Source organism: Odocoileus virginianus, chromosome 23, assembly GCF_023699985.2.
Source record: "Odocoileus virginianus isolate 20LAN1187 ecotype Illinois chromosome 23, Ovbor_1.2, whole genome shotgun sequence".
Classification (NCBI taxonomy): Eukaryota; Metazoa; Chordata; class Mammalia; order Artiodactyla; family Cervidae; genus Odocoileus; species Odocoileus virginianus.
Genome location: NC_069696.1, coordinates 31,503,600 through 31,528,615, shown reverse-complemented (window position 1 = coordinate 31,528,615; position 25,016 = coordinate 31,503,600). Strand labels below are relative to the sequence as shown.

Genomic DNA, 25,016 nt, shown 5'->3' with positions numbered 1-25,016 from the left:
CTTCATTAGGACATTTTACAGGAATATGTTAAAATATGAAATAATTAAAAGTAATTATAGAAATAGATAAAACTATTCCTATATTCACATAATATATACAAATTAAGCTTTAGACTGTATGGGTATTTTCTTCCACTTATTTTTATGTTTCTACCTGTTTCAGACAAGGAGTCTCAGAAAAATTAACTTTATTGGTAAAATTAGAGTTAGGGTATCTTTCACTTTAAATTACTCTTTAACAGTTTGAAAAGCATTGTTAGGGCTCACTTTTTTGTATGTATAATTCCTTATAACATGTGAATATATTAAGTGGAATTTGCAGATACTTTCAGGTAAATTTTCATGATCAATATACATGTAAAATATCCATAAATAGCCTAGAAATATTAAACTTCAACTGAGGGACACATATATTAAAAGACTTGGGATTTTTGACATAAATGAAATTCCATAAGTAAATTGAGGATTGAAATTCTGTTTCCAGGTGCAGTTGCTGGTGTCTAATCAGGATGTAGATAACTACAAACAGATCAAGGCAGATCTAGACCAGCTCCGACTTACTGTAGAGAAATCCGAGTTATGGGTTGAGAAGAGCAGCAGCTATGAGAATGGAGAAATGGGTGAAAATCAAGTAAAAGGTGGTGAAGAGCCAATTGAGGTTTGTTTTCAAGATCTAAATTGAAATCATCCAAACAATATCTTTTAAACCAGCATAAAATTTCTCTTTGCCGAGTCAATAATCCACATAAACTTGTACTTTGGTTAATTCTTGTTAATTGTTCTCATTACACCATCTGCCTCCTTTTTCACTCTTTCTCCTTCCCACTCTCAATCTTATAATCCACGAATCAAAACAACAGGATGGAGTGAGGTAAAGAAAAAAGGAGTAGGTCGTAAGCCTAAACCTATGAAGAGAGGGGAATTTTTGTTTTAACGTTCATGGTGGCTTTTTTATTGTTAGCCTATAAATCATTCTTTTCATTATTGAATATCCTTATAAATAAGTAAAAATACCCAAATGAAAGGACATTGCCAACATGAAAATCCCCCAAATTTGTTTGATCTGAAAAATGGTAAAATGGTGTTCATAAGTCTTTTGTTATATTGGTTTTAGTTTTCACTGGGCTAATTTCATTGCTGTTTCTGCATTTTGCTAAATACTAAATAAACCATTAAATTTTTTAAAGCATTTTTTTTAGAAGATCAGTGTCAACACCATAACTGATAATATAATGAGTTTCTTAAATACCTGTCCAGTGTTTTATTTAGTTTTTTTTTTTTTTTTTAATTTGGCCGTATTGAGTCTTTGGGAGTACCAGATCTTAGCCACTGGACCACAGGGAAGTCCTTATTTAGTTATTATTTTAATCTACAGGAATGTAAACTGTTTGAGGGGTTTACCTGCCCCGACTTTTCTGTTTGTTGGAATACCCAAAGTATTTTGTAGTATCGGGTGTTGAATAGGAGGTAATTAGTGGGAATGGGAAGTAATTAAAGTCAAGATGCTGAAAAATTCCAAAGGGAAGTTCAGTGGTGGGTAACTACTTTCTACTTGTCTCAGGACTAATCACCACTGATCTGCACAATACTTTTGACTTAATTCTTTAGAAACTTTTCTGTGATTTTATGATATAAGTGGCTCAATGGTAAAGAATCTACCTGTCAGTGCAGGAGACGCAGGAGACATGGGTTCAATATGTTTCCCTTGGCGGTGGAAATGGCAACCCACTCCAGTATTGTTGCCTGGAGAATTCCCATGGACAGAGGACAGGTGGGCAATAGTCTATGGCATCGCAAAGAGTCAGGCACGACTTAGCAATTAAGTACGCACACGCATGATATAAGTTAGTGGCATGTAGAATTTCTACAGCTTTTTTTTTTTTTTGGTTGAAATGGAGTTATTCCATAGCGTGTTTAAGATATAAGAGAAAATTCAACATTTACTTAGCATTTGCTATATACCAACTCTTACAGCAGACTCTGTCATGCAAGGTATATTTTTAAAAAATGTTACAGTAAACTTTGGAGATAGGTATAAAGATCACATTTCCGAATCAGCTGAATTAACAGAAATTCAGAAAACCCAAGGATTTTCTCACTATCAAGCAGCTCTATGTGATTTTAACTCAGATCTTTTTAATGATAAGCTCTAGGCTCTTTAATGTAAAATTGCACTTTCTGATACAATATTTAAAGTTATTAAGAGATATATTATGCTTTCATGAAGTTAGAATACCTTTTCCTTTTACAAATACATATTTTGTAAATATTCTAGAGGATAAATGTAATGTTTCTTCCCCTTTCAGAACTTTTCATTATTTTATTTTAATAAAGAAGAACACTAAACCTTAGGAAAAATACATTATGCTTTTTGTAAAAGTTTGCCCAGAAAATCACTTAAGAGTAGAAGTGAGATGTTCCATGAGGGATGCCAGTCACTAGTCTACAGCTTAAGTTCCCAGTCATGAGGGAAAGAGGATAAAGAACCTGTCTTAAGTGTATATCCACAACATCCTCATAGCAGTTTAATAAAAGTTGTATTGATGTGAGAAAGAAGATGAATAAGTCATCTGATAATAGTCATTTTATTAAAAATAAAACTGCATTACACATGGGCTATAAAACTATTTTTCTAGGGACTTCAGATGAATATAAATCAATAAAGTTGAAATATACTTATTTATTTGTTGAGGTCAGGATTTATCAGTTCAGCACATGTTAATAATTTTAGGTCCTTAAAGCAGGAAGTGATTTAATACAAGGAATTAAATTTTAGGAATGTCTGGAGGAAAACAGTTTTAGAGGCTGCCTCTGGACTATAGATTTTAAGGTCAAACAATCATAGCCACGATTCAGAGGCCAAGAATCTGCGTTGGCTGCCGTATAAATACTGCAGCCGCCAACACTGACTTGTACCTTAGGCACACGTATGGACCCCTCAGATCTGTTGGGATTTTCTTTTCACCCCGCACAGCCTCAGGAAGATGAATGGGCCTTGAATGGATAGGGCATTCAGAGGGTAGATTTTGGTCTCAGACACCCTAGAATTTGCCACTCACTATATGTGTGACTTTGAGCAACTGATTTAAATTCTTTCAGTTTTGTTTTCATTGTCCATTCAGTGAACTTAATAATGATACTTAGCTCATAGTGTTCCCGTGAAGATTAAATGAGTGAACTCTGCATATGGTGTGTCAGTTGATATGACTTCAGTGGGAAAATATAGACTATACGGTGACATATTAGTTACCAAGTCAAGAAGTAAGACTCCAGCTTTAGTTAATTTATTGTCTCAGTGCAATCATGACGGACCAGTGGCCTTACACTGAGACTGATCTTCCTCATGGTTGCATCAGAATATCCTCATCCTAGCATCACGACACCCCAAGAAAGAATGTCTGTGCTTTTCTGGGTCTTCTGCTTAATAACAAGTAAACCTTTCCCAGGTGCCCCTCAGTAGATTCTATCTCATGTCTGCTTGGCTGAAGCAGGACTACATGTTTACCTCTAAACCAAGGGACTGTGAGTTTAGACTAAATAAAAGATGCTCCACAGGCTAGAATATTCTCTGCTGAGTTACATGGGGGAAGGATAAACAAAATCAGAATCTGCTTGTAGGGTTTCCCAGGTGTTCAGTGGTTAAGGCTCCATGCCAACAATGTGGGGGGCCTGAGTTCAATCCCTGATCAGGGAACTAGATCCCACATGTTGCAACTAAGAGTTTACATGCTGCAGCTAAAGCCTGAATTACTCAACTAAAGATCCTGCATGCTGCAACTAATACCCGGTACAACCAAATAAGTAAATAAATATTTTAAAAAATCTGCTGGCAAGGGAGAAGGAAGTAAGGATGTAGGTTAGCAACCAGCAGTGTCTGCCAAAAATCTGTATCCAGTGAATGCTTGTTATAATTATTGTTGGTTTTTATGTGCAACATATTGTGCTGTTTGTTATGATGCACATCGAATTATGAAATCTTAAAAGATACTTGTAGGGTTATCAAGTCCATTTCCTATATGGTACTTGTTCTGTCTGTAAATAGCTCACCAAAGTGAGATATTTCTTAAAACAAAACAAACTTCTGTGATGGGAAATCCACTACCTCCTGAGGTAGAACAATTCGTTGAAATTAGTGTATAGCTTGAGAAATAGAATATTACCAATAAGAAGTCCCCATGGTCCATCCCTGTCCCCATGGTCCATCCCTGTATTCCAGAGGAAACCATTTTCATGAGTTTATGTTAATAATTTCCTTAGCTGTCATAGTGGTTTTACTATGTGTATCTGTATTTCTAAAACATTTAACAAATGAAAAGAATCTCATTTAGTCTTTTTTTTAGGTTAATTTTTATTGGAGTCCAGTTGCTTTATAATGTAGTTTCTACTGTACAGTAAGATAAACCAGCTGCACATGTACATACATTCCCTCCTTTTTGGGCTTCCTTCCTACTCATGTAACCACAGTGCATTGAGTAGAGTTCTTTGTGCTGGACAGTCTGTTCTTATTGTTGTTGTCTGTTTTATACATGGTATCAATAGTGCATGTGTATCAATCCGATCTCCCAGTTCCTCCCATCTCCTTGCTTTCCTCCTGGGTGTTTTCTATGTCTGTGTCTATTTCTGCTTTGCCAATAGGACCATCTACACCATTTTTTCCTGGTAGCTCAGATGGTAAAGAAACTGCTTGCAGTATAGGAGACCAGAGTTCGATCCCTGGGTTGGGAAGATCCCCTAGAGAAGGAAATGGCAACCCACTCCAGTATTCTTGCCTGGAGAATTCCATGGTCAGAGGAGCCTGGTGGGCTATAGTCCATGGGATCGCAAAGTCGGACACGACTGAGTGACTAACACACACACACACACCCAAACATATCATCTTTTTTAGATTCCACATAAATATATATATATATTAATATACAATATTTGTTTTTCTCTTTCTGACTTATTTCACTTTGTATGACACTCTCTAGGCCCATCCATGTCTCTACAGATGACCCAATTCATTCATTTTTATGACTGAGTAATATTTCATTGTATTAAACTCTTAGAGTAAAACTTAGGCAGAACACTCCTTGACATAAATCTCAGCAAGATCTTTTTTGACCAACCTCCTCGAGTAACGAAAAGAAAAACCAAAATAAACAAATGGGAGTTAATTAAACTTAAAAGCTTTTGCACAACAAAGGAGACCATAAACAAAATAAAAAGACAGTCATCAGAATGGGAGAAAATATTTGCAAATGAAGCAACTGACAGGATTAATCTCTAAAATATATAAACAGTTCATGAAGCTCAATGTCAAAAAAACAAACAACCTAATCAAAAAATGAGCAGAAGACCTAAATAGTTATTTAGTCTGTTTTAGGTATGTTTTTGCTCTCTGTCTTCGTTGTTGTGTAGCAGTGACTTATTTTATTTTCTCTAATATACATTATTACATTTTATACAGATGTTTATCTAGTAAACTCTTGATGGACATTTTCATTCTTCATAGTTCTAGTGTCTTGAAAGGCAATTTGCTACCAAAAGGAGCTTTAAAAACTTTGAAATGTCAATCCTGATGCACATGTTTAAGAGACCCTTCAAGATGTATATTTAGGTGTAAACATCTAGTATGTTTATCAAATAATGTCGGTTGCTTTCCAAAGACCAAATGATACTCTCAGGGTATGTAAGAATTTCTGTAATTCCCCATCGTGAAGTCTAAGCTGGTTTTCTTGCTTTTCCATTTTTGATAATTGGATGTGTTTGGTGTATTATCCCTGTGTGATTTTCATTTTGCTGGATTTTTATGAAGTTGAGCATGTTTTTATATGTTTATTGGACATTTCACTTCTCTTCCAGTTTAGATTAAGCTAAATTCTGTGTGGGCAGGTAGTTAGATCCTACCAATTCATGTGTACCCACTACTGAGTTTAAAAATATTTTTTATATCAAGTCATGGTGATGCTCTGAGTTTAAACTTGAGTACTATCTTTTCATCTGTTATTTCTTCTTTACTTGTTTTAGTGTGTTGGTAAGATTTTCTGGTACAGTGTTGAGCAGATGTGATGATAATGGCATTTTTGTTTTGCTTCTGATTTTAAAGGCAATAATTTTAATATTTCACTATTGAACATGATGTTTATTATACTTTTTTGTAGATAACTTTTATCAATTGAGGAAATGCTCTCCTGTTTTCCTTTTGCTAATTTTTACCATGAATGGTTATGATTTTAATTAAATTCAGGGTTTGCATCTATCAAGATGATGTTTTCTTTAATTTTCATCTGCTAATTTTAATAACATGAATCATCAGTAGACTTCTATAGTAACCTTGTATTCTAGAATAAATATGTCTTGATGATATTTTATGTCGTACTACATCTAGCTTCTGAGGATTTTGTTTGCCGTTTTACATCTATATTATCAGTGAGGTTGGTCTACAGTCTTTCTATCTTGTACTGTTCTGTCAGTTGTTGGTATCAAGGTTAGACTAGTTCCATAATGAAGTGGGTTACAGAATCTTACCCTTTCTTTGGGTAATATTGGAATTATCCCTTCTGTCAGTGTTTGGTAGAACTTGTCGAAATCTGCATTGGCCTTGGATTTAGTTTGGGTAAATTTTGACTAGTAATTAATATTGTAGAGATTATAAATTCATTAAACTTTTCTCTTGTGGGTCAACTTGTATATTATTCTAGCTGTATACTTTAGTTTTCAAATTTATTCATCTTTCATTGTCTTTTAAAATTTCTGTTATATCTGTAGCTTCATACCACTTTTTCATTCTCTTCTTTTTCCCTTTAGATTTCACTCTTTGGGTTGTACAATTCTGTGAGTTTTGACAAATGTATGATGTCAGGTACAATTTCACCAGAGCTATACATATTTTATTCATCTTTTTAATGAGTTTATTTTTGACTTGTTAAGCTCCTGGGCTTGTTTGCTATTTTATTATATTTATCCTATTATACTCTAGCCTTTTATGTTGACATACTTTGCAGACTTAAAAAAAAATGAATGGTATAATTCCTAAGGATCTGCATCCCACAGATACTGACAAATGGTATTCCACAGGATGGGAAAAGGTCAGTTTTCATTCCAATCTCAAAGAAAACAATGCTAAAGAACGTTCAAATTACCATACAACTGCACTTATTTCACGTGCTAGCAAGACTATGCTCGAAATCCCTCAAGCTAGGCTTCAGCAGTACATGAACCAAGAAAGTCCAGATGTACAACCGGGTTTAGAAAAGGCAGAGGAACCAGAGATCAAATTGCCAATATTTCACTGGATCATGGAGAAAGAAAGGGAGTTCCAGAAAAACATCTACTTCTGCTTCACTGAGTACTCTCAAGCCTTTGACTACGTGGATCACAATAAATTGCAGAAAATTCTTGAAGAGACGAGAGTATCCAACCACCTTACCTGTCTCCTGAGAAACCTGTTTGTGGGTCAAAACTGGATGTGAAACAATGGACTGGTTCAAAACAGGGAAAGGAGTGTGAAAAGGTTGTATATTGTCTCCCTGCTTATTTAGCTTACATGCAGAGTACATCATGAGAAATGGTTGTGTTGGATGAATCACAAGCTGGAATCAAGATTTCTGGGAGCAATGTCAACAACCTCAGATATGCAGATGATACCACTCTAATGGTGAAAGTGAAGAGGAACTAAAGAGCCTCTTGATGAGAGTGAAAGAAGAGAGTAAAATAACTGGCTTGATGCTCAACATTTAAAAAACTTAAAATCATGGCATCTGGTCCCATCAATTCATGGCAAATAGAAGAGGGAAAAGTGGAAGCAGTGATAGATTTTATTTTCTTGGACTCCAAAATCCCTATGGACAGTGACTGCAGCCATGAAATTAAAAGATGCTTGCTCCTTGGAAGAAAAGCTATGACCAACCTAGACAGTGTATTCCAAAGCAGGGACTTTGCTTTGCTGACAAAGGTCCATACAGTCAAAGCTATGTTTTTTCCAGTAGTCATGTACAGATGTGAGAGTTGGCAAATAAAGAAGGCTGAGTTCCAAGAAATTGATGCTTTTGAACTGTGGTGTTGGAGAAGACTCTTGAGAGTCCCTTGGACTGCAAGGAGATCAAACCAGTCAATCCTAAAGGAAATCAACCTTGAATATTCTTTGGAAGGACTGTTGCTGAAGCTGAAGCTGTAATACTTTGGCTGCAAAGAGCTGACTCACTGGGAATGACCCTGATGCTGGGAAAGAATGAAGGCAGCAGGAGAAGGAGGCAACAGAGGATGGGATGGTTAGATAGTAACACTGACTCAATGCAGAAGAGCCTGGTGTGCACTAGTCTATGGAGTCACAAAGAGTTGAACACGACTTAGTGACTGAACAGCAACAATTTTCATTATTGTTCAATATTAGATGTTAAAATTTTTCATTATGATTTCTTCTTTGGCCCAGAATAGTTACTCAGAAATGAATTTTTAAATTGCCAAGTATACTTGAAAAATTTACACTTCTTTGGCTATTGAATCCTTAATTAACTCACAACAAGAGAATGTGGTTGTGATGATATACCAGTTCTCCCAAGATTTGTTGGGACTGCTTTATGGTCTATTATATCCTCAGGTTTTAGAACTATCTTCTTATGCTCGAGTAGAACATGATGGGTATAGGAGTCCTTATATGTGACTAGCAAATTGAGCTTATTGTATTTAAATCATCTATCTACTCACTAATACTTTTGTTTTCTCTCTTTTTTCATGGTCACAGTTTTATTTATGAAGTTCATTTGTTCAGCTTTTTAAAAATTAATTTTTATTGGAGTATAGTTGGTTTACAATGCTCAATTAGTTTCTACTCTGCAACAAAATGAATCAGCCACACATATACACATACCCCCTCTCTTCTGGACTTCTTTTCCATTCAGGCCACCACAGTGCATTAAGTAGAGTTCCCTGCTATATAGTATGTTCTCGTTAGTCATGTTCTGCTGACAAAGATCTGTATGGTCGAGGCTATGGTCTTCCCAGTGGTCATGTGCAGTTGTGAGAGTTGGACCATAGAGAAGATGGAGCCCTGAAGAATTGATGCCTTTGAACTGTGGTGCTGGAGGGGGACTCTTGAGAGTCCCTTGGACAGCAAGGAGATAAGACCAGTCAATCTAAAGGGAAATCAACCCTGAATACTCGTTGGAGGGACTGATGCTGAGGTTGAAACTCCAGTATTTTGGTCATCTGATAAAAATGCCTGACTCATTGGAAAAGTCCCTGGTGCTGGGAAAGATAAGGGCAGAAGGACAAGAGGGCATCAGAAGATAAGATGGTTGGATGGTTATCACCGATGTAATAGACATGAACTTGGGCAAACTTTGGGAGATGATGAAGGACAGAGAGGCCTGGCGTGCTGAAGAGTCGGGCAAGACTGGGCGACTGAACAATAACGTTAGTTATGTATTTTATCCATGGTATCAATAGCATATATGTGTCAAACCCAATCTCCCGGTTCCTCCTATATTCCCACCAACTAGGTATCCATATATTTGTTCACTAAGTCTTTGTTTTCTTGACGTATACACAATTGAGAGAGATTTGCTTACATTTCTCATTATAGTGGTAAACTTATCAGTTTCCCCTGTAGTTCTACTGACCTTTATATGTTTTAAGTCTATTTTATAGATACATATAAATTTTAAATTGTTTTTAACTAGAAACAAAAATGTTTTATCATTTGCGAGTTATTTTCTTCCACTTGTTTTAATATCGTTCCATGTCTTCGGGCAGCATTACTACTGTTGAGAAGTTTACCGTGTGTTGAATGTGGTGTTAAGTCACTAAGTCGTGTCCAACTCTTGTGACCCCATAGACTATAGCCTGCCAGGCTCCTCTGTCCATGGGATTCTCCAGGCAAGAATACTGGAGTGGGTTGCCATTTCCTTCTCCAGAGGATCTTCCCAACCCAGGGATTGATGCTGGGTCTCCTGCATTACAGGCAGATTCTTTACCAACTTAGCTGCGAGGGAAATCTCGTATTGAATAGTGGTGCTTTGATTCTGATCTTAGAACTGCTCAGCCTTTTCATTCGTATCTGACTCTTTGCATGTTACTTAAACCTTATTATTTCTTTCATATCTATTAGTTTCTTTTTTATAATTCCCATACCTGAGACTTTGTGCTGAATTTGAATAATTTCTTTAGACTTGTCTGAGTCGCTTTTCAGGCATGTCTTATTTGTAGTTAACTTCACTTCTTGACTTTTAAAAATTTCAGCCATTATACTTTATTACACCTGTGATTTGATTAAAAAATCTTTTTGGTCATTTTTATTATCTGTTGTCTCTTGCTAATTTTTGTGATTCCATTTGGCTATTTTATGGCCTTGTATGTAATACTAATTCCAGGATCTCAAGTACTTGTGAATTTCTTATGATTTTTACACTTATTTCATTATGTATTTGGTCATCTTTGATTATGAGCTCATATCTTCATTTGATAGACTTTGTTTTTAGAGCAGTTTTAGGTTTAGAGAAACACTAAAGTATAGTGAAAGTATAGTGAATGCCCATACATCCCCTCCTTCCTTCCCTTCATTTTTCTATTATTAACATGTGTTGTGCAAGATAAGTTGCTTCAGTCATGTCCCACTCCTTAAGACCCTGTGAACTGTAACCTGCCAGGCTCGTCTGTCTATGGGATTCTCTAGGCAAGAATACTGGAGTGGATTGCCATGCCCTCCATGGCATGCCATGATTCCTGACCCAGGGATCAAACCTGAATCTTCTATGTCTCCTGCATGGCAGGCAGGTTCTTTACCACTGGTACCACCATTAATTAATATGGTGCATTTGGTGCAGTTGATAAGCCAATACTGATACGTTATTATTGACCGAAGTTCATAGTTTACTTCAGGTTTTGCTCTTTGTTGGAAAGGCTACTCACCCACTCCAGTATTCTGGCCTGGAGAATTCCATGGACTATACAGTCCATGGTGTCGCAAAGAGTTGGACAAGACTGAACGGCTTTCACTTTCACTTCACACACACAGAACGGAAAGGAAACAAAGCCTGGATCCCAAGGAAGATGGAAGGTCTGACCAGAAACCTGTGTTAGAACCAGGAGTACCTAAAGGAAACACCCACAGTGATAAATCAGGGAAATGCATGCGTAGCAGAGCAAAGGGGTACCTGTTTTGGCTTCGTCAAAGCCAAAATGGGGAGGAAAACTGTCTTGAGCTCAAGACAAGTGCACTTGTGCTCAAGATTTGAGACAAGGGCCCAAATGTTCCAAGTCAAAAACTCTTTTTAACATATTCACAAAATGTCATATCCCAAAGTGGCTCTGTAAGGCAAATGAAATCTTCTCTGGGTTAAACAAACCCCAGAGGAACTCACATATTTCAAGGAATCTTAAGTTCATAACAAACTTTTAAATTTACTAAATATGTAAATAAACACATTCCCAACGACTTCTACAAAAGTAGCCGAGTTAAAACTCAAATGGCCCTCCTATTACAAAACCACTAGATCCTAGATACAAAGCCTATTTTAAGTATATTTCTGGGCTCACTGGAAACGGAGGACAGCTCTAAAAGACTCCACCCTCCATCTGTTACTGCTGTTGTTTAGTCGCTCAGTCATGTCCGATTCTTTGTGACCCCATGAACCACAACACGCCAGGTTTCCCTGTCCACTTTCTCCCAGAGCTTGCTCAAACTCATGTCCATTGAGTCAGTGATGCCATCCAACCAGGCCATCCTCTATCTCACCCTCCATCTACCAAGTAAGAAAAGTAACCTCAAACCTAATCAGAGAGTTCTAAGCTTCTGGGCAACATGGTAAGTTTCCCTGAAGACGAATGCCAGTAACTCTACAACTCAGAAAGACAAGTTAACTCTAAGCAAATAATCAAGATTGGGGCGCTAAATCAGACTCCTGCCTTCAGACGTCTCAGGCGCAGAGCGCCCTCTGGCCACAGGTTGAGGTAATCACGCATACTGTAAGGAGCCGAACATTCCAGCTTTCAGCCCCCAAGATACCAACTCAAAACCTACACCCAAATATTTACAGCAGCTTTACGCAAAATGGCCCCAAATTGGAAGCAATCAGAGGTCTTTTAATAGATGAATTACTATAAATAAACTTTAGTGTATCCAGACAATGGAGTAGTATTCAGCGATAGAAAGTGCTTACAGGTTACAAAAGGACATGGAAGAACCTCAAATGTATATTGCTAAATGAAAGAAGCCAGTGTGAAAAAGAAGGCTGAGTGCAAAGAACTGATGCTTTAGAATTGTGGTGCTGGAGAAGACTCTTGAGAGTCCTTTGAACAGCAAGGAGATCAAATCAGTCATTCCTAAAAGAAATCAACCCTGAATATTCATTGGAAGGACTGATGCTGAAGCCAAAGCTCCCATACTTTGGCCACCTGATGCAAAGAGCTGACTCATTGGAAAAGACACTGATGCTGGGGAAGACTGAAGGCAGGAGGAAAAGGGGTCAACAGAGGATGAGATAGTTGGATGGCATCACCGACTCAATGGACATGAGTTTGAGCAAGTTCCAGGAGATGGTGACAGACAGGGAAGCCTAGCGTGCTGCAGTTTGTGGGGTTGCAAAAAGTCAAACACGAGTGAACAACTGAACAACAATGAAGTCTGAAAAAGCTACATATTGTATGACTCCAACTGTATTCTGGAGAAGGAAAAACTATACATGAGACAGTAAAATGATCATGGGTTCCTCAGAGGTTCTGGGGTGTAGAGATTAAAAAGAGAGGAACAAACAGGTAGAGCAGAGAGGAATTTTAGGGTGATAAAACTCTTCTATATGATACTATACATAGCATTACACATGTGTCAAAACCCACAGAGTCTAACAACACACAAAGTGAAAGTGAAAGTCACTCATTCGTGCCCAACTCTTTGCGTTGTGTGTGTGTGCGTGTGTGACAAGTTAAAACTCAATTGTTGGTTATCAACTCTGGCTGATGCCCTAAAGGCCAACAAATGGGTCAGTGCTTGATTATTACTTGGAAATGTCATGTATTTTTCTGGTTTCTGGCCTCCATTTGTTTCTTTCTCGTAACAGGAGATAGTTTAGGACTTCCCTGGTGGTCCAGTGATTAGGAATTCACCAGCCAGTACAGGGGACATGGGTTCGTTCGATCCTTGGCCTGGAAAGCTTCCACATGCTGTGGGGCAACTAAGCCTGTGTGCCACGGCTCCTGAGCCCACACGCTGCAGCTACTGAAGCACGGGTGCTCTAGAAGTCACTATAGTGAGAGGCCCACGCACTGCAAGGAAGAGTAGCCTCCACTCGCTGCATTGCTCCAGCAGTGAAGACAGTGCAGTCAAAAACAAACAAAAGAGAGAGAGAGAGTTTAAATGTTGTTTTTATCCATCACTTTTGGATGTTGTGTAATCAGAGGGATTTCTCTTTATTTCTACTTTAGACAGTTCTTAAAAGTAGAAATCTCTTCTGTATTTTGAACCCATGTATTTATCCTCGTAAGATCTTTTTGCTGGTGCTAGATTTGAGTCTGTGTGGACCATATCTGGGGCTTCCCCTGTGGCTCAGCAGTAAAGAACCCGCCCGCAGTGCAGGAGACACAGGAGACTCAGGTTCGATCCCTGAGTTGGGAAGATCCCCTCGAGGAAGGCATGGCAATCTACTCCAGTATTCTTGCCTGGAGAATCCCATGGACAGAGGAACCTGGTGGGCTGTAGTCCACTGGGTCACAGAGAACTGGACACGACTTATGATCAGACCATATCTGAACCTGCTCTACTTGATTGCTTTCATGCTTCTCCAGAGCACCACTCTTCTTTTGAACATTCTGCTAAAGGTACAACTTCATACCTTCACCATCATGCTTCCATGCCTTTGTACACACCTGAATTTCTCGTTTCCTTTCTTAACATTTGCTATATAGAGTCAAATCTAATATTTGAGATACGATGCTCCTTCTCAAAGATGACACACACAGAGTAACACCCAGAAAACAGTATGACACATGTATGATTAAATATTAAACTGTTGGATCACAGAAAAGGGAGAGATCAGTGTGGGTGTGACTGTGTGGAGAAGGCGTCACTGTTTCACTTATTTATTTATGGCTGAGCCGGGTCTTCATTGCTGCGTGGGCTTTTCTATAGTTGTGGCAAGCAGGGCCTCTCTCCAGTGGTGGTGCAGTGGCTTCTCATTGCATGGCCTCTCCTGTTGCTGAGCACGGGCTCTAGGGCAGATGGGCTTCAGCAGTTGTGGCTCAAGGGCTCAGCAGTTGCAGCTCCCAGGCTCTAAAGCACCGGCTCAGTAGCTTTTGTGCGTGGGCTTAGCTGCTGTGTGGCAAGTGGGCTCCTCCCCCGACCAGGGATCAAACCGCTTCTGCTGCATTTTCAGGTGAAGTCTTCCCCAGTGAGGCGCCAGGGAAGCCCGGCTTCACTGTTTTAAAAGGTTGGGACCTAATTAAACATAAAAGCTTTTGCACAACAAAGGAAACTATAAGCAAGGCGAAAAGACAGCCCTCAGAATGGGAGAAAATAATAGCAAACGAAGCAACAGACAAAGGATTAATCTCAAAAATATACAAGCAACTCCTGCAGCTCAATTCCAGAAAAATAAATGACCCAATCAAAAAATGGGCCAAAGAACTAAACAGACGTTTCTCCAAAGAAGACATACAGATGGTTAACAAACACATGAAAAGATGCTCAGCATCACTCATTATCAGAGAAATGCAAATCAAAACCACAATGAGGTACCATTACACGCCAGTCAGGATGGCTGCCATCCCAAAGTCTACAAGCAATAAATGCTGGAGAGGGTGTGGAGAAAAGGGAACCCTCTTACACTGTTGGTGGGAATGCAAACTAGTACAGCCACTATGGAGAACAGTGTGGATATTCCTTAAAAAACTGGAAGCCATATGACCCAGCAATCCCACTTCTGGACATACACACCGAGGAAACCAGATCTGAAAGAGACACATGCACCCCAATGTTCACCGCAGCACTGTTTATCATAGCCAGGACATGGAAGCAACCTAGATACCCATCAGCAGACGAATGTATAAGAAAGCTATGGTACAGATACACTATGGAATATTACTCAGCCATTAAAAAGAATTCATTTGAATCAGTTCTAATGAGATGGATGAAACTGAAGCCCATCATACAGAGTGAAGTAAGCCAGAAAGATAAAGACCAATACAGTATACTAACGCATATATATGGAATTTAAAAAGATGGTAACGATAACCCTATATGCAAACAGAAAAAGAGACACAGATGTACAGAACAGACTTTGGGACTCTGTGGGAGAAGGCGAGGGTGGGATGTTCTGAGAGAATAGCATTGAAACAAGTATACTATCAAGGATGAAACAGATCACCAGCCCAGGTTGGATGCATAAGACAAGTGCTCAGGGCTGGTGCACTGGGAAGACCCAGAGGGATGGGATGGGGAGGGAGGCAGGAGGGGGGATCGGGATGAGTAACACATGTAAATCCATGGCTGATTCATGTCAATGTATGGCAAAAACCACTACAATATTGTAAAGTAATTAGCCTCCAACTAATAAAAAAATTTTTTTTTCTTTTCCAGCTTTACTGAGACATACCTGACATGTACTATTGTATAAGTTTCATGTGTACAAACTGATGCCTTCATCCACTTCTATATTATGAATAAAGTTAGTGAATACTTCAAAAAAAAAAACAAAAAAAATAAATAAAAGGTTGGGAGGATTTCGTTAGCTAGTAACTCGGGAGTAAATCACGAGAGAAGCAGAACTCAACAGGAGTAAGTAATTTGTATTTGAAGTGGCTGGAGATTGGGAACCCTTGAAGATTTGGGGGAAGGATGGCTCAGCAAAAAGAGCCTGAAGGTGGGGACCAGTTAGGAGCCTCCTGTTCAAATTCAGATGTGAGGTTAGGTGAGCATGAGCTCAGGAGGCAAAAGTGGAAATGGACATAAGAAGAGTTGAGAAGCCAGGAGAATGGTACATTTCCTGCCTGGATTAATATAGGAAGAAAAAGTGAGAAACTACAGAATTACTAACGTGTACACAGCCAAATAATCTATGTTATGCAATGAACCAACTGCCAGAGATAGTGACAATTTATTGTAAGCAGGATGAAATATATCACAATATCAATGGAAACAGCCAGTAGCAGGCAGCAGGCACTCTGGCAAGCCAGTACAGATAATAATCCTTTGTTGTGTAGTAAATCTTTACAAAGGCTCTAAACACAGGATGATTGCCATTGTTTTAAAACAGCTCATAATGGTCTAACTTTGTGCCTGCTTAGACATCAGAAAACCAGATAACAGTACAGTGAGTCTCATTTTGGTAATAAGAAATATTTCCAATAGCATAAAAGTATTTTTTCCCCCTCAGTGATAAATTTTGTTTATTTGGGTCAATAACTGAACTGAACTGCCATGCCTTTCTTAGTCACTTCAGTCATGTCCAGTTCTTTGTGACCCATGGACTGCAGCCTGCCAGGCTCCTCTTGTCCATGGAATTCTCCAGGCAAGAATACTGGAGTGGGTTGCTATTTCCTCCTCCAGGGCATCTTCCTGATCCAGGGATTGAACCCACATCTCTTGCATTGATTGGTAGGTGCATTCTTTACCACTGAGCCACCTGGGAAGCTGTGATCATCCACCTACTAACATTACCAAATCTCAGTGTAACCAAAATTATCCTAGTATTGTAGTTGATCTCATATAAACACAGTGGAGGATGGGGTAGATTGGGTCTTCTGGTAAGCTCACTGCATCCCTAGTACCTATGAGCTTTGTTACCTATTATATCTTACAGGGTTTCCCTATTAACTTACCTTCAAGGGCATTAAAAAGGGCATTGTTGCTGAAAACTTAAAAGCTAGGGTATAACAAGTTGACAGTCTCTGTAGCATTACTAGTTCATCACATTCAAATGCATGTTGACTTCTAAATATAAGAAGGAGGGATTAACTCAGGAAATCAGATCTGAGTGGGTTAAATCAGGATTGCCCTTTATGCTCATCTGTCTGTTTATAAAGAATTGAAAAGCAAGCCATGGAGGCATCACAGGACTTCTAACAGAAGTCCCCACTTGTGTTAAATATTTTGGTTGTTAATTTTCCTTCACAATGATTGTGCTTCTGTGTCTGTGTGTGTATATGTATTTATCTATACAAATGGTTGCCTGCTCCTTTAAAAAATAAAAGGGCGGCGGGGGGCCTTCTCTCCTGGCTCAGATGGTAAAGAATCTGCCTGCAGTGCAGGAGACCCAGGTTCAATCTCTGGGTCCAGAAAATCACCTGGAGACGGAAATGGCAACCTGCTCCAGTATTCTTATCTGGAAAATTCCCTGGATAGAGGATTCTAGCAGGCTGTAGTCTGTGGGGTCTCAAAGAGTTGGACACAACTGAGTGAATAACATTAAAAAAAAAAACTTAGTCTTCACAATCTAAAGCCTGATGTTTAAACTGTCTAGTTTTTCCATCCAGGACTGTTTTTTCTTTGGTGGTTTCTAATTGATTTTTTTTCATATCTTTGCATTCAAGATTCCTATCTGCGTGTTTTCACTTCATAATTTTTTTTTTTCCACTTCGTAATTTTTTTTGTCCTTTTAATAGGTGTGTGATGCAAGGGGCAGATTAACTGAGAAGTGTCCCTGGGGGCTTACTCTGGGTTGCCTAGGCAGCAAGCTGGCTGGCTGTTTCCTGAAGTGGGGGTGGGGGGATGGGGCAGGAGCGTCTCTCCCTAGAGCCCTGGCACTGATCTGACTTCTCAGGAGGGCCCCTGGCTCTTGCCTCTCAGCAGGAGGAGTCTCATTTGTATGGGCCTCATAGCTGGTCATCCTGATCAATTCCTGCAAACAGCAGGCACCTCAATCCAGACTGCCTGGTGCCCAGGATGTTTTGTGTTCCTTCAGAGACCCCTTATTCTCCAGCTTGCCCTGTGAGAAGTTGTGCCGAGATGGGGCGGAGGTGGTTAGTCAGAAATGTAGACCCCGGGATGGCGTCCAGCAGAACAGTCACACCTCTCTAGGGTGATTGAAGGCTGGGGAACACATGCCTTCCCCTCTCTGCTGACCCTTGGTTTACATCTCCCCCCCGCCCCACCACCCTTCCCCAGTAAGACTCTCCCCGCTCCCTGCCAAGTGATGCTGTGATGCTGACCATGCAGCACCCACATAGGGGTCCACCTGGGGTGAGAGAGGTTATTCCTCATTTTATCTCTATGATTATTTTTTTTCCATTCTTTACTATTTTATTTTAATGAACAATACATTAACACACATCAAAGATCCAAAGTTGTGAAAGTATAGAGAGTGGAAAGTCGGCTTCCTCACTCTGTCAGCAATCCAGTCTGCTCCCTAGTAGCAGTTATTTTCATATAGCTCCTTCTAGTAGTTTTATTTTATTTTTTTGCATGTCTTAATTTTATTATTTTAGTATCTATGATTATTGTAAACATGTGCTTGTGTATGCTAAGTTGCTACAGTCGTTTCTGACTCTTTGTGACCCCATGGACTGTAGCCTGCCAGGGTTCTCTGTCATGGGATTCCCCAGGCAAGAATACTGGAGTGGGTTGCCATTTTCTCCTCCAGGGGATCTTCCCGACCCAGGGGTCAAACCCCAGTCTCTTAGATCTCCTGCATTGGAAGGCAGGTTCTTTACCGCTAGCATCACCTGGGAAGCCCATTTTAAACATCCTTAAAGGTCCTTTCAGAAGGTTTCTTAATTGTTTCATTTTCCTGGGAATGACAGTCTCATTTTTGAGTTTTTTGTTATCTACGTTAACATTCACTTTCCTCGTAGGTATTTAAATTTTAGTTTGCAGGTTTGCCTTTCTGAGAGAGTGAACTTAGTTCCTTCCTTCCTTTTCTCCCTCCCCTTTTGCTTCCCTCCTTTGCTTTCCCTCTGCTTTTCTGTCAACAGCCCTTCCTTGTCTGATGGTTTCTGCCTTACCTCCACATCCCGTTACTCTTTAAAAGCGAAGCCCGGTTTACATTCTTTGCCGACCACTTCTGATCTTTTTTCTTTGATGAGGCAAACAGGCAAGGAGGCTGTTCCCTCTCCAAGGATATCTTGAAAGAAAGCTATGCTTTCCCAAGTGTTAGGACTTTGATTCTGCACAGCAGGGAAATAGTTTTATATAAACTTGGTTTCTCTGGCAAAACTTGTGATTGACCGACTCTTGGCAAAAGAAACTGATTGAATGTCTAACCTTCATGGCTGGGTACAGAAAGTGTCCATGAGTTTCAGACAGAATCTTCCTAGATGATCTGACTTATGAGGAACTCTATGGTAATTGGATAGAGAACTTTTATCCATTCATTTGGGAGAGTGCTTGCGTGAATTTTCTTTTTATGGAATTTGTTTTCTTCATTTTCTGTTTTTGCCCTTGACCTCCTTGTATATTTATTTTACTTGTTTATATCAGATTACATATTTCTGTCCTTTATGTCCAAGGTGATGTTACTGAAGGTGATATCTGCACATAAGTATCACTTTAATAAGTCCTTTAACAAAACATGCAGCTGAAAACTAATTATTAGTCTTGAGCCAAATGCTACTTATACACATCCTCATTCTATTTGGCTGTAATGCAAATTCTTAAATGTAGTGCTTTTATTTCTTGAATTGGTTTCTTTGAATTATTTCCGGGATAAGAAGCTTTTTCTCCCTCTTCTCTTCTGGCCTGCATTTAAAATTAATGCTGTTTTATTATTTCTCTTCATGTTGTAGAGAAAGTTTCTATTTTATTCATGTTTTCCACTTTGCCATTTGTTCAGTTTCATTTGAATTTGGTGATCTCGGGTGCCTTTGGCCTGCAACAGCTTGAAGCAGGGTTTCGGTTGCTGGCTAGAGATTGAGGTCAGTCCTCGGCAGTGAGAGCACTGAATCCACGCAACTAGACCTCAAGGGACTAGTGCCCAGTGACAAGGCCCTGGCTCGTCAGCTATGTAGAAATGAATTTCCACATAGAGATGGAAAGTAGTGAAAGAAGTAAAGTGTTTTAATAAGCACCCTTCCTAATGGAAGAGAAAGAATACGTGTGGATAGACACATGGGTGGTCTCAGGGAGAGAGTCGTGCCCTCATGGAGGTTTGAATCCCTTTTATGGGGCATTTATTCTGGGTTTCCTTTGGCCAGTCATCTTGCTTTGCCTGGTTCCGAATCCATATTTGGTATATCTCAGGGTCCTCCCATAGGAGTGCACACGGCTCTTAGCCAAGATGGATTCTAGTAAAGGGGCCTGTGGGTAGGTTGATATTACTTACTAAAATGTGATGTCCCCTCCCTTTTGATCTCCAAGGAGCCTTTCTGTGCATATGTCGTCGGGGAGGTCTCCTTGACTTCGAGAATGAGAAATACGTGGTCCCTCTCTCTTACCTGGACAGGGCTCACCTCCTCTCTTGCTCCTGCTATTTTAGAGTATCTGTCCACAGGGGAGAAACCAGCTGCTCACCCTGAGGCCCATCTAGCTCCTGCCTCATTGGTAGCGAGGAGTCTAACTTCCTGTTTTTTCCCCTCAGCAAGTGGCTTAGAAGGAAATTACAGACGTTGATTCATTCGGATCAGAGCACACCTGTGGCCCTGGGCCAGAGAACAACATTTCTGTAAGACTGCTTGCTGAAGAGGGAGTTGAGAGAAGATGCTGGTTTCTCCCCCGCTTCTGTCCATGCAGCCCCCTCTCACAGCCGCGTCGGGGTTTGCTCTGAGGTGACTGTGACTAGGGTTGCTTCCCTCACGTATGTCAGGTGCTAGGCGTATTCTCTAAGGGCTCTGTTGCGTTGCTGTTTGCCCTTCTTGCACAGTGCTTTGTTATTCTTGGTCACCCTGCTAACTAAAGGGTTGCCTTTCCTTTCTACCTTTTATATAATACTGCTGAGGATCATGTTAAAAAGTATGATACCTTCCCTGGTGGTTCAGTTGGTGAAGAACCTGCCTGCAATGCAGGAGACCTGGGTTCAATCCCTGGATCAGGAAGATCTCCTGGAGAAGGAAATGCCAACATGCTCCAGTATTCTTGCCTAGAAAATTCCGTGGACAGAGGAGCCACGTCTGAGTGACTAAACCACCAAAGTATTATAGAAAGTATTATATAAAAAGTATTGTACATAACTGTGCTATAGTGGGTTCTTATTGCACGCCTATGAAAACAGCTCTTAGTTTACATTGAACATACCTATCGTCAGTACATTCCCTGTTTTTCTGAGTATCACTTTAAGCAAAGAGAAAGCATTCCAGTGGCACACCCTTTTTTGTTACTTTATCAGACATACTGATAGTCAAAGAGATTTGTGGTGTTTTCTAGGACATCTGATTAAACATCATCAAATACTAATTAAAATGACATCAAATGAATCAAAAAAATGTCAATATTTGTATTTCTCTTGGGACAAAGGGAAATCAAACAGGTTTGGAGTAATACTAATATGGTTTACCCTCTAGAAGGGTAGGAATTTGTGCCCGGGTTGAGGGAAATCTGGAGGAAGGTTACCTGCCAGTATTAAGTCTTCACCAAGTCTTAGAGCAACCTTAGGCATCAACCAGGGAAGCCGAAACTGTTGATCATGACCCCATGAGGGTCTGTATTAGCTTTACTGCCAAGGTCAGATAATTAGATTCAGGATGATGTAAGAGTTTCTGCAAACCCTTGAGTATCCTAAATGGCTGGTATGTGATGTAACTTTTAGATGGATGGGAGAAAAAAAATACCTCATCCTCCCACGGCAGGGCTATCATTCAGTTGTCTGAGGAGGTGATATTTAATATGAAGAGCTTCAATTAAATTATAATCTGTTTGGTCAGTCAAGCATCAAAGTCTGATTATTAGATTTTTTTTTTTTTTTTTTTTTTTTTTTTAGTGTTTTGGAGGGAGGTGAGAAGGAGAAAGGGTGGCATATGACATCTGAAGTTGGGAGGAGGGTGATTGGTAAATAATGCCACTGATTAGGTTGAGTAGTAGATACAAGAAGAGAAGGCTAGGGATCCAGATGGTGAGTGGAATGCTTTCCAGTCTTGCTGATTTGATGACATTGCTGAAGAAGGACATCCTTTCATTCACTGCAAAGAAATGCATTGAACTATTTTAATGACAGCTGTGGTAGATGCAGGCATTTCTACATTGTAGGATTTGGAAAGTTCTTTTTTAAAAGTGTGATTGACCTTGTTTAAATTAAGGAGCCAGATCCTCAATAACTTGTGCCCATGTTTAGTTCACCATATGATTCATAAAATATTATTTTCTTATATCATTTTTGCTACTTATCTAAAAAGAGTTTCCTTGCCTGATGCAAAATAAGTGTGGGAGCAACGTGATGTTCAGAGCCAGTATTTGCTTAGGTATTCACTCTGAGCCTGTCTAGACCCATGCTGACCATCTAATTTCTAGACTCTTCCAGAAATTTCTAGACCCTTCTAAACTATCCTTGCTATGCTGTTTCTGAATATACTGCTTTATGTTACTGTTGTTTTTCAGTCACTAAGTCATGTCTGATTCTTTGTGATCCCATGGACTGCCACACACCAGGCTCCCCTGTCCTTCACTATCTCCCTGAGTTTGCTCAAACTCATGTCCATCGAGTTGGTAATGCTATCCAACCATCTCATCCTCTGTCATATCCTTATCTTCCTGCCCTTGATCTTTCCTAGCATCAGGGTCTTTTCCAGTGAGTTGGCTCTTCACGTTAGGTGGCCAGAGTATGTTACAGTATATACTATGCAATTAAAAATCAAGCTACCTCAATAAAATCACTTGACTAAGTGGTTCCCATATTCCATTAGAGGAAATAAATTCAAGTTCTTCCAGATGATAGGAGACAATTACAGTAAAGTACAAGTATTTTTGCAGTGTCTTTCTTCATCACTGTTGTCAAAAGCATAATTTAGATATTTAATATAAGCATGGCACTGTTCTCAGTGTTACACATTTTTTCCTGAGCCTCCTCAACTCTGGGATTCTGCATAAATTACACTTCTACATTTTACTCCTTATTAATATATTGTCATTAGAATAGAGTCAGGACTTTTTAGATTTGGCCACTAACCTAGGGACAAAGTAGTATAGGATATAAAAAAATATAATCAATTTCTTTCCTTTCTGGAGGAAGACAGGTCAACTTTACTTGGAGCATCTTGGCATTAAATAAGAAAATAAAACCTAACTGTAGTTATATAGTTTACATATTTCTTAAATTCCCCTGATCACTGCTTTGGGATCATCCAGATGTTCTATGAGTTAATAATTTTGTTCGGTTTAATTACATTGAATTATTTTCTGAAATTAAAAGGGGCCATTCATTATATTCTCCAGCATTGCCTCCTTTGTTGACTGCTGGCAATTTTAAATTAAAATGATTTTTCTTTATAATTCCCATACTAAGAAGTTTAGCATTGTCTACATCCTCCCTTGGGCAGAACTAAAGAGCATTTTGCAATGTAGTACATCTTCCCTGAGATTACTTTTCTTAAAACAAGACAGTTGTTTTTCTGCAGGCCGTTGCTTGAAAAATAGACTTAAATATATCTGCCAAAGCTTTGCCTGTATATTTGACTGATTTTTTAAAAAGTTGAAATATATCAGAAAGATCTCCTTTCCACCTTAGGAGCATTGTCAGTCTTTAGACTTAGTAACATCTTAATCTTGGATTGGAATACAAACTTAGTTTTCTTTAATATTTTTTCTCTTCCAGAAAAAAATGAATGTGGCCTTTTTAAATTCAACCTTCACCTTTGTGATCAGAAAAAGGAAATTAAATTATGTTTCTACCTTTGCAATTTCTACTTTTCATCAATAAATTATTTTTCTATCAAGTAGAAACCCTGTTTGTCTCATGCTGTGACCTCCAACCTCTTCCATCCAAATAGCTTCCATTCATATGAGGCACTGGGGCCCTTTCCCTCTTCTCTTAATACATTGGCCTCACTTACGTATATATTTTTACATTTTCTTCTGTAACTTTTTTGGATTTACTTAGTGTTTATTGTCTTGTAGATACTATCTCCTGTTCTTTTTCCTCTTTTGTTTACCTAGGGTGGAAATTGGATTGCTTTCATTTCCTTCCTAGGATTTATTAGCATAGATGACACAGCCCTGGAAGGTAATAGGAACAGTGTTAATGCTCTCAGTGTTTTTATTCTTGACTTTTTGTGGTTCCAGTTCCATTCAGTGAAAGAGACAAGGTGGTCAGAAAATCTTGGAGAATATCCTGTCATAATAAAACAAAGTGGATTTTAAAGACAGTGGTAGTGAACCAGAGAATCAGATGCTAAAGACAATTTTAGTAATTGTGAGTCATTGACACATAAAACAATTTTAGTACAGTAGATTATTCTTTTGAGAAACTTAGTGGGGGTAATGATCCAAGATGCAAGACGGCTTCCCAGAATGTGCAGTGTCATGGGAAGTGCTCAGTTAGCCTCAACTTGGGTTGCAGTTTCAGAGAGTTCAGGAAGAATCAGTAGAGGATAGAAACTGTTCACCTGCAGAAACAGCGATGAATCAGCGAGAAAAGGCAGGGGAGGTGGAATTTAAAAATCTGAGTTTCAAAGGTTCTTTTTCTCTGAGACACAGCAGGGAATGCAGACAGTTTTGTGGATGATACCGGATGTTTTCAAATGTAGGAGACAGCATCATGTAGGGGAATTTTCTTATGTTCAGTGAAATGAGAGAAGAATTACTTGCTAAGATGGAGTTCAGATCCGGAGCCTCCGTCTTGGACGATGTTTGCCTGGAGAAAAGTCAGAGAAACATGGAGCTTACTGAGCAGTGGTGATAACTCCATACCTGACCAAGTCACTCGCTTGCTTGAAACCTTGGATCAGAAATCTTTGACTAGCAAGGAAAACACAGTGATTTTTCTTTCTTGGTTTGCATTTATTTTGTGATTTGTCATGGAAAAATAGGGACAAGTAAAATTGTATCAATTAACTTCATTTTTTTTTTTTAACTTTCTCCTAAATTTAGATTACCTGGAGAAGGAAATGGCAACCCACTCCAGTGTTCTTGCGTGGAGAATCCAAGGGACAGAGGGTTCTGGTGGGCTGCTGTCTGTGGGGTTGCA

The 25,016-nt window shown here is 39.2% G+C and overlaps 1 protein-coding gene across 3 annotated transcripts in view; it reads left to right on the top strand.

Annotated features, from left to right (window-relative positions):
• The window catches only part of ITPR2 (inositol 1,4,5-trisphosphate receptor type 2), a 567,579-nt gene that overhangs the window by 235,720 nt on the left and 306,843 nt on the right, over positions 1 to 25,016 (top strand). For all 3 annotated transcript variants that reach the window (XM_070453823.1, XM_070453822.1, XM_070453824.1), the window contains exon 26: positions 485 to 658. In XM_070453823.1, the coding sequence (XP_070309924.1) occupies positions 485 to 658 (174 nt within the window). The remainder of the gene's footprint in view (positions 1 to 484; positions 659 to 25,016) is intronic.